A 10,314-nucleotide genomic window follows, 5' to 3' on the forward strand; every position below is an offset into this window, starting at 1 on the left:
TTTTCATTCCAAATTGTAAATGGTGAATGAATGACAGAAACACGGTGTGGCCGTGCCAAGTCCTGCAGTGTTTTCACACAAACTAGTTTAAATTGGTTCTATACTGTTCATAGATACCGTGTGGTCAGTAGTTTCCAGTAAGCAAAGTCTGCTGTAAAAAGAACAAGTGCAAAGGGGTCTAATTAGCCCCATCAAGGGCAAAAAAAAAATGTTACTACATTGTTTATCTCCTGAATATTCATGGGCAGTGTGCAGAATTTGTGATGTACAAATCCCGCCGCCGAGCCCACCTGAAAATGACTGGGCGTGAATTGCCTTAATGGGGTTAGGTTAATTACAAGGTTAATTGTTAGAAACAGGAGCTGGTTGATGTATTGCTGGTGAACAATAGTGTCCTCTAGAGGTGAGTGTAACCATGATATACACTTTCTATTTACACCCAGCTTGCACACTCTGTCCTTGTGTGCACCGAGTTCAGGACACATACAAAAAAACAGCTCTGAGACCGATGGTTGTACTGCGACTCCTTTAATAAAACGCCAATCCACTACGACTAAGACACGACGCAGCTTGCAATGTGATGCCGGTCGCTCTGACGTGCATGTGGTCGTGCAGGCTGTGCGTCTCCATAAGTCTTATTGCACCCTTTATGCACGCTCCCTCCTCACCGTGGGCTTGCTGCCCTTGCAAATATGAATGTTTAAAAAATCCATTGGCTACAAGGTGTTGGTGTAAGATTACACAGAGATCAGTCGTTCCATCGCTGCTGAACAATAAAGCCACAAGATTATTTTGGCGACTGCGTCAACTTGAGCGTTTTCTGCGTCACTCTCCATTCTGCGAGCTCCTATCACGTTTCCCTCTCTGGGGAGCGAAGTGGTTCCCTCATGACAACTGGCTTCAGGCCTGCTAATTAACCCCCCACACCCCACACCCTTTCCTTCTCCAGCAGCTCAATACTACCTCTTTGAATAGGCAGCCCACCCTGCAGACCCCGCCCATCTGAGGTCTAAATTTGGAACACAATTGAATTGCAGAAATCCTGCCAGAAGATAACAAAGAATAACATTGACCCCTGCTTCATTAGGCCTATTTCATAGCCACATTGTGACATAACTGTACACAATACCAGCTACCAGACATCAAATAAGCTCAACACTCTGTAGACATGATTCTGCACGTGAGTGTGTGTTTTTTAGGATTAAAGTTAGCCTTTATTGTATTGCGTGTTGGCTTTACTGAACTGTCTCTGTTTACGAGAAATGCCTGTGTTTTGATGTTAAGAAATGTATACATAAAATATATACAGAATATATAAATACAGAAGCTGGTCTCTTTCCCTTTGCCGAATTAAATCACAGCACAAAAGAACTGTGAGAAAACACAAGTATCTGAACTTGAGCCCACAAGAGTTTACCCTTCCACTGCATCTCTGCTGATGTCCATGTGGGAAGCAACATAGGACACATACCACAAGACAAACACGTTCGCCCGGAAGAATCGGGGCTTGGAGTAGGTTCCCCCCGCGGATTGGTCCAAGGCGGCGTCGACGCCGATGACGTCACGCTGTGAAACACGTGGGCCACGGCATCCAGAGCTCACATAAACAAAGCCACATTGGCCAAACTGGGTAGTCGAAGCTCGTGTCGCTGTCAGTGCGCAGGAGTCCCCCGGTTGTGTCTGCCTGGCTTTTGTTGGGTGCCGCCGCTCATGATTTGGAGCTTTTACAGAAATTGATGAATATCCCCTGCATGCTTATCGCATGGATTGAAAGTCACGATCCTGATGTGAAAAAGGTAAGATTCACTCGTGTATTTGCAGTACAATATGCGTCTACGCGCTTTACTGTCATTATTGCCTTCTCCGAACCTTTTTGAATTTTGTTTCCTTTTTTTTTTTAAATAAAGTCGCAAAGCGTCCAGAGCCGGGGCGGGCTGCGCACATCTGTGCTGCTCATATTTCACGAGCGCTTTCTCTGGTTTCTGGACAAGTTCTCATCAACGGCGAGCGCGCGCGAAGTTGTTCTGTTTGTGCCTCGCGAGCGCACACCTTTTAACGAGGGAACAGAAAGTCAATGGATGCTGTTTGGTTTCTATGTGCACGTGTTTTGTCGTGTGTCCGTTCCATTGAAAACGCCGTGCGTCATTAGGAATAGGCTGCTGTTCGGGCGCACCTGTCCTCTGTCTGTATCTGGGATCTCGGGGTTATTCTTAGATATTTGTTTCATCGCATAATCAATGTCAAAGTGCTGTGTGTTATCAGGGGAAGATCCAGAACAGAGCCGCTTTCTTGAATCCCGAGAACCCGACGACTCCCGATAACACCCATTTCAAGTATCACCGAAAAACTGTCAGAAGACTTGAGGTAGGACATGGAAAATTATTTACAAATAAAAAAAAAACAGATATACACTGTTTAATCGTATTTTATTAGTAACGCACTCATGCAATTTTATGTATTTTAATCCTGTTTTTTTTTTTAGTAAAAGTAGACTCGTAAAATAAAACCTCCCTTTCACGGTTTGAACATTTATTTCCGATCAATTCTGATGTGTTTTGTACCGGTTTGATTTGCAGCCATGCCCTGCGTTCAGGCTCAGTATGGATCATCACCCCAAGGAGCTAGTCCTGCTTCCCAGAGCTACAGCTACCACACCGCCGGAGAATACAGCTGCGACTTCTTAACACCCGAGTTTGTTAAGTTTAGCATGGACTTGACCAACACTGAGATCACAGCCACCACTTCGCTCCCGAGTTTCAGCACATTCATGGACAACTACAACACCAGCTACGACGTCAAACCGCCGTGTCTGTATCAGATGCCCCACTCCGAGCAGTCCTCCATCAAGGTGGAGGACGTCCAGATGCACAACTACCATCAGCAGAGCCACCTGCCGCCTCAGTCGGAGGACATGATGGCGCACTCGGGGCCTATGTACTTCAAACCCTCCTCGCCCCACGCCCCGAGCACACCCAACTTCCAGGTCCAGCCCAATCACATGTGGGAGGACCCGGGCTCCCTGCACAGTTTCCACCAGAACTACGTGGCGGCCACGTCCCACATGATGGAGCAGCGCAAGAACCCGGTGTCGAGGCTCTCGCTCTTCTCCTTCAAGCAGTCCCCGCCCGGCACCCCCGTGTCCAGCTGTCAGATGCGCTTCGACGGGCCGCTGCACGTCTCCATGAACCACGACAACCCGGGCGTGCACCGCGGCCTTGACGGCCAGGGCTTCGGGGTGCCCGGCGCCATCCGGAAGCAGGCCGGCTTGGCCTTTCCTCACTCCCTGCAGCTCGGCCACGGGCACCAGCTGGTGGACAGCCAAGTGCCGTCGCCCCCGTCCCGAGGATCTCCGTCAAACGAGGGTCTGTGTGCGGTGTGTGGGGACAACGCAGCCTGCCAGCATTATGGAGTGAGAACCTGCGAGGGCTGCAAAGGATTTTTCAAGGTGGGCTGAAAGCGACGACAGCAGCGGCCGTGAATCAGTGATGCTGTTATTACATGAATGATGCGCTTTGTGTCCCTAATTGTTCACGGCGTCCGTGATCTTGTTACCCGCCCAATTCCATTATAATAGTCCTGCTAATAACACAAGGTGAACACCGAATACATTTACAACGTGAGCCCCGTTTGAATGCTACAGATTATCAAATTGCCTGCAAAATAACTTTATATAGCAAACATATCTGCCCATACAAAGTTGGTCTCAAAGGAATCGGTAAAATATGAAAGACCACGCATGTGTATTTGCTGACGGGTCTATTCCCCCTGCGCAGACCCAAACAGGAGATGAGGCAGATATTATATCGTTTTCATCTTTTCAAATGTTTTTTTTATTTTTTATATGTTGTATCACTTGTGCAGCAAAGCACAGTCCGTGTTCTGCACGTTCTATGGGGCTTGGAAATAAACCCGCAGAGTGACATTATGCTTTTCTTGCTTTCCAGCGCACCGTTCAGAAAAATGCAAAATACGTTTGTTTAGCAAATAAAAACTGTCCTGTTGACAAACGCCGAAGAAATCGTTGCCAGTTTTGCCGTTTCCAGAAGTGCATGGTCGTCGGAATGGTGAGAGAAGGTATGTTTAGACCATTAATTACACTTCATACCGCTAATGCATATTTCAAATGACACAATGGGGAGACACGTGCGTAATATGGTGTTGAATTGTTATTTAGGAGGGCGTATTAGTGACTCGTATGTTTTTCTTCCATTGGAGTTGTCCGAACTGATAACCTGAAAGGTCGGAGAGGACGCCTACCATCCAAACCCAAAAGTCCACAGGACCCCTCCCCACCCTCGCCGCCGGTGAGCCTCATAAGCGCACTTGTTAGGACCCATGTGGACTCCAACCCCTCCATGTCAGCTTTGGACTATTCCAGAGTAAGTAAACTACCACGATCTATAAGAAAAAGAAAAAAAAACGCTCAGCTATTTAAAAGGAAAACAAGTTGCAAACTAACTGCTCCGCGCGAAATGAGAAAGAACAACAAGATCGACGGTCGTTTTTATTTAATCCTGCTTTTAGGTAACAATTGAAAGTTTTTAGTGATGCATTGCCGAATGCTTAACTTTGTCAGGCTTTTAATCCGACATATTTTTTCCTTAGTCAATTGCGTTGAAAAAGTGAAGTTAATAAAAAAGACATGAATTTAATCGTGACCCTCTCCCTCTTGGAAATGGGCATTTGCAATTTCACGGATTATATATTTTAAAGGACCTCATTAAGGCGCTTTTTAAATTAAATTCCAGTTCCAGGCAAACCCTGACTACCAAATGACTGGAGACACCACTCAGCACATCCAGCAGTTCTATGATCTCCTGACGGGCTCCATGGAGATCATCCGGGGCTGGGCGGAGAAGATCCCCGGCTTTTCTGATCTACCGAAGCAAGATCAAGATCTCCTCTTTGAATCCGCCTTCCTTGAACTTTTTGTCCTGAGGCTGGCGTACAGGTAAGCCGCGTAATTATTAAACAAAACAATCTGGGCGTTAGATGATCATCAATTCCTCCTTCAAGCTCCATTGCTTTTGGGGTTTATTAGCTGTATAAATAATAAGAAAGCTGTTAAATCCCCATTTATTGGCAATCGTCATTAACGGCTCTTTTCTCTCTCTTTTTTTTATTGTGCAGGTCCAACCCAGTAGAAGGCAAACTTATTTTCTGCAACGGAGTGGTGTTGCACAGGTTACAGTGCGTCCGCGGATTCGGAGAGTGGGTCGACGCCATCGTGGACTTTTCTTCCAACTTGCAGAGCATGAACGTCGACATCTCAGCTTTCTCCTGCATCGCAGCGCTCGCCATGGTAACAGGTGCGTAAGTGCGAGGACACCTTTAGAAACACCCACGCGCGCTACGACGCGGGCAAATCAGAGAAAAAGTGAATGCGTCGGAAATAATTCATCTTTGTCCTTTTTTTGGCTTTCGCATTGCAGAGCGACACGGACTTAAGGAACCCAAGCGAGTGGAGGATCTGCAAAACAAGATAGTCAACTGTCTCAAAGATCAAGTGACGTTCAATGGCGGTGGATTGAATCGTCCCAACTACTTGTCAAAACTCTTGGGGAAGCTCCCCGAACTGCGCACCCTCTGTACCCAAGGTCTGCAGCGTATCTTTTACCTTAAGCTCGAAGATCTAGTCCCTCCGCCGGCAATAATTGACAAACTTTTCCTCGACACATTACCTTTCTGAGTCTGACTCGATGGCAAGAACTCAAAGAACTTCCAAAAGACTGTTTAAGAGTCAGACGTCTCACACTTTTTTTTTTTTTAACGTTATCATTTCTGAATAATTGCCAGCTCCGTAGGCTAATTGAACAAACAGTACGCATTATGAGAATGGATTCATGAGAGAGAAAAAAAAATAACAGAAGGAAGAGAAGGACAGTTTGATTGCTGCGTAGGCCTTTTTCCTTTTGGTTGCCTAACGAGTGAAACGGAATTTTCACTCCGGTGGACAAACTGTCCGGCTTAACAATCACTTAATATTTATTTAACATCGGCTCTACTGATCAGCATCAGATGTAGTTATACTCCATTTATATATATGACCACACAGCGTGCGCACACACATATACACCCGAACTGTATATTATGGTAGATTATGTGATGCCTCCAGTGCATCGGTTTATAACACGTGTACAAAGTTTGTTATAATGAAAAGATTTAATTTTCTTTTCTTTTCTGACTCGTGCCTATGTGTTTCTGAAGGGATCCCAAAAAGTATCCAGAAAAGACAACGCATGTTCTAGTTTTATTTTCCTTTTCTTTTATAGGCACTTGCTGAGGTGATGTCTATATATAATATATACCGGACACTATGTAGTCTGCTAGATTTGATACAGATTCGTAGTTATGGCACTCCTTTTATGTATGACGCATATGTGGAAAAATATCTCATCTGTATAGAAAATGAGGGACCCATGGTGTTTGTAAAACTGTCAGACATTCCTTGTTTGTATGTGCTGTAAGTATTGTTGCTGTTGAATATAAACGTTTCTATATATTTATTATTTCTATTGCCAAGAGCTACACTAAGCATGGTGCAATTTAAACGATTTCAAACCACCCAAGTTCATGCTGAGCACGTTGTCTATGTTTTATGTCTTATAAACGTCTAGGTAGTTATAATTTAACACTTTTTGGAAGTGGAAAACTCCCATATCAAAAGGGTCATGTGTGATATAGGCCAAGATATTTGACATCATGATGTACTTACAACTTCTGTAACGCATTTGGTGCCGGATTTTTAAAAAAAGCCTTTAGAGAGAAATAAATATTTAATGTTTACAAATAAAACTTTAAAATCAATTCTTTGCTAAATAATTTATATAATTAATTTTTTTAATCAAGACATGTCTGGGCGGATGGAGCTGCTTTAACGGGGAATTGACGGGTACAAATTTATTTCAATTTCCTTAAGTATTTTGATCGGCCCCTACATAATAAATTAAACATTTGTAATAACTTTTTAATTTCAATATCTCACCTTGACTAACTGGGACGTTTTGTGCACCTGGATGGTTGAAAAAGAAAGTTAGTGGATGTAAAAGACTAAGGATATTTCACAAATAATATGTAGGCCTACATTCATTTTAAATGATCTGCTCGGAAAGAAAATATATATTTTACACCATTCTTAGCCTTTTATTTAAGACTAATCTGAGAGAATATTTCACTCATCAAAAATACACAGATTTGAAGAAAAAACCTCAAGGTTTTCTTGATATTTCTTTTTCTTAAATTGCAAAACAATAACGATTTTTATTACGTCCTTTCATTCTGTGATGTGGGTGTATTTGACAGTGGAGAATCTCCAACGGATTAAATATCAGTCTTCATCATTTCCTTATTTAGGGATTAAACGCCAACGGTCGAGTGAACAATTTAAAAGAAACATCGGGTTTCATGTTTCATTCTGTTGCTGTATGGATGCTTTTTGCTGCTGCCAAAGTTGATAGAAATAAAAGTCTGTCGTTGTCTTTCTAAACAGACCTACCTTGTTTGGCTACAGTCAAAGGATTAATATTAATATTAATATTATTTCCATTTGTCTACGATATACTAGTTGCGCTTCATTCGCTTTCACTTTTATCACTTAAACTTAGTGTGGACCTGTTTTATTCTGACGTGTCATCCAGCTCCGTGCAAGTTGCAGCAACAAAAGAAGAATAAAGCGCAGCTGAAGAGAACACGCTCGTGGTAAAATGAAATCCTATTGCGCGCAGAAAAGCTCCCTCGTCTCGTGCGTTACATTTGGAAATGAAAAAATGAAGAAAAAAAAATGGATTATGAGCGAACAAGAAAGATGGGATGAGGCCACAGGCTGGAGACATCCTCTTTACGGTTAAAAGTTTTTTTCTTTTTGTTTGTTTGCCCCCCCCCCCCCCCCCCCCGCCCCGGGGTGACTCCGGTTCCGATCCAAAGTCAGCTCAAAAGAAGAAAAAATCCCACTCCCTTAATCGCATTCAATGATCGCCCTCACACAACCGCACACGTGAAGCCACTTTTGAGCCGCTGCCGCTGCTGATGCTGCTGCTGCTGCGCATCACATCTGCAGAGAAGAAAGTCATTAAGCATGTTTGTGTAAGGCCGGTGATTGGGCGCCGTCACAAAGCCTTTCCTTTAGTCTGAGAAGAGATGGTGCCGCCGGGCTCTGAGGCATGTCCGGGGCTTATCCTCACTGATTCCACATTTATCACATGATCAAGATGAAGGGAACAGCTTATTTTGTGAGATATATTAGCAGCGGGCAATAAATTGTCTAAATAATTAGATCGTCAGCGTAAAGTGCTAATTCCAAGTCAAACTGGGATCACATTCAGAACCAGTTTGCTGACATTTAGCAGATCTGTTGAAAGGGTGCATTACAGTGTCACAAGTCCTCTCTATTGACTCAAAGTACAGTTGGGTTTTAAACATGTCTTTATCAACACAATAAAACGTGACACAAGTAGCTAATATCTGTCAGTGTTCGTGCATGATTACATGTGCTGGAGGACTTTGAGTCTAAATTCATTAAAGGGCCTGTGACTTCATTTCAGCGGAAGGGATAGACGTGACAGAGTACAGCACGAGAAGGACTAGAGGACAGAAAAAAAAGACTCCTTCAGTCGCCGGGCTTCCGCTCTGCCACAGAAAACAACAAACCGGAGCCGGCAGGTGAAGATGGCCGTCTTCCAAAAGAAAAGAGCCTGTGTAGCAACGCGCTGAGTGCTTTGTTTGAGAAGTGAGAACAAAATTAGAAGACAGAGTCCCGGCTTCTGAGAACGCATGCTTCCCATTTACGAGCCCACTAATAGATGCCACACACACACACACACACACACACACACACACACACACACACACACACACACACACACACACACACACACATACACACACACATGCACGGTGTAAACCCGGGGACGCTTTGTCTCACGCTGTGATGCAATCTGACAGGTTCACGTTCTCTGTGGATTTGAGGTGCTTGCTCTGTAAGTTTAAATATACGTCAGGAGTCGTTCCCCAATAACAAAACCAATAGGACATTTAGTTATTCTTTGCAAAAAAAAGGTTTGCATGTTGGCTTGGGCTTAGCTTCGTTCTAGAGGTATAATGTGTGAATTATCATGTTGGAAGGCCAAGATAAGCCAGATCGCTTTCCTCATCCGATCCCCTTGGTGGAAGAGCACTTGACCTTTCACCTCCGCACTACAGGAGAACTTGTTAGGCAGACATCTGATGAGGAAAACCTTCTGTTGTCCAAACAGTGACTATAAGGATGCATGAGATGGACACCACTGGTTTTCTCCATACAGCACAAGTTTTGACGCCCCGCTTCATCTATAGAATGAAGCCTCAAGTCAATGACAGCTAAGCGTTATCTTTCTTTACATTTTATGGGAACGGCATTAAAAGCTTTTTAGACGTGAGAATCTTATTAGAAAGTTAGTGAGCAAGACGTTGCCTTCTGACTAAAAACTAAACACTCTTTATCACTTGACTTTCTGTCTAATGAAAGTGATTCAAACTAATCGTACAACTTTTCAGTCTGCCCAGAGAAGGTATATTACACCTGTCTCTTCACTATGCCTTGTTACTTCTGCTACTCTTTACTCCTCCTGCACATTCAGTCCGCTCTCGGTTTCCTCTATTCAGGCACGCTGCTGTTCGAGCCTGCAGTATAACATGTTGATTACACAACTTGTGAATCTCATGAGTCCTCTCCACTCTAGCTCTAAACAAAATGAATGAATAATGAGTGGAATGATGGCCCTTTGGATACGACTGCCTATAGTTATATTGCTGTGACTGTTTGATTTACCATATTGAAATGTTGATGATTGTCCAATAAATAATGCAAAAAGCTGATTTCCAAGTGGCGAGGCAGGAAAAGAAATCCACCTTGCATATAGATGGAAGTGAGCCGTGGCTTTCCCCTCTCAGCCTGTGGCCCAGAGCAGCTTTATCATTCATAGGACTAAACAGACAATCAATTCAGCAGCCATGTATGAAGGATGAAGGGATGCGACAAGCTGTGAATGATGAGGAGCCAAAAATCAAAGGCCTCACTCCTTCTTAGCTCTAATGGCCATTACCAGCCCAGACAGCACCAGTAAAATGAGGTTAATCATTTGCACAGATCCTTTCAAAGAAGATTGACTGGACTTGATGCCTAGTTAGATCACTCATAAATATTTACTTCATATTAAACAGCTGTGTATGCTCTGTTATTGAACATTGATTTCTGACGGATGCTATTAAAATGATTGTTTCAAGTGTGGTCCAGTTAAAACCACTAATGCAATGCTTGTAACAGGGCTCGATTGTGCT

The 10,314-nt window shown here is 43.7% G+C and overlaps 1 protein-coding gene across 1 annotated transcript; it reads left to right on the forward strand.

Moving 5' to 3' along the window:
* The first annotated feature begins 1,584 nt into the window (after positions 1-1,584).
* LOC120834431 (nuclear receptor subfamily 4 group A member 2) lies at positions 1,585-6,795 on the forward strand. Its single transcript, XM_040202416.2, has 8 exons — positions 1,585-1,796; positions 2,263-2,364; positions 2,577-3,445; positions 3,945-4,074; positions 4,216-4,379; positions 4,749-4,951; positions 5,131-5,309; positions 5,433-6,795. The coding sequence occupies exons 3-8, from the start codon at positions 2,579-2,581 to the stop codon at positions 5,687-5,689; spliced, it is 1,800 nt and encodes a 599-aa protein (XP_040058350.1). The 5' UTR covers positions 1,585-1,796; positions 2,263-2,364; positions 2,577-2,578; the 3' UTR covers positions 5,690-6,795.
* The last annotated feature ends 3,519 nt before the right edge of the window (positions 6,796-10,314 follow it).

This window comes from Gasterosteus aculeatus, chromosome 16, assembly GCF_964276395.1.
Source record: "Gasterosteus aculeatus chromosome 16, fGasAcu3.hap1.1, whole genome shotgun sequence".
NCBI classification, from domain to species: Eukaryota; Metazoa; Chordata; class Actinopteri; order Perciformes; family Gasterosteidae; genus Gasterosteus; species Gasterosteus aculeatus.

Bases quoted from the DNA above. Each gene is read 5' to 3' on its own strand.
- LOC120834431 (XM_040202416.2), top strand. From the start codon at position 2,579: ATGCCCTGCGTTCAGGCTCAGTATGGATCATCACCCCAAGGAGCTAGT. The intron at 4,380-4,748 runs GTAAGTAAACTA...ATTAAATTCCAG, and splicing joins CAGCTTTGGACTATTCCAGA to TTCCAGGCAAACCCTGACTA. The intron at 4,952-5,130 runs GTAAGCCGCGTA...TTTATTGTGCAG, and splicing joins GTCCTGAGGCTGGCGTACAG to GTCCAACCCAGTAGAAGGCA.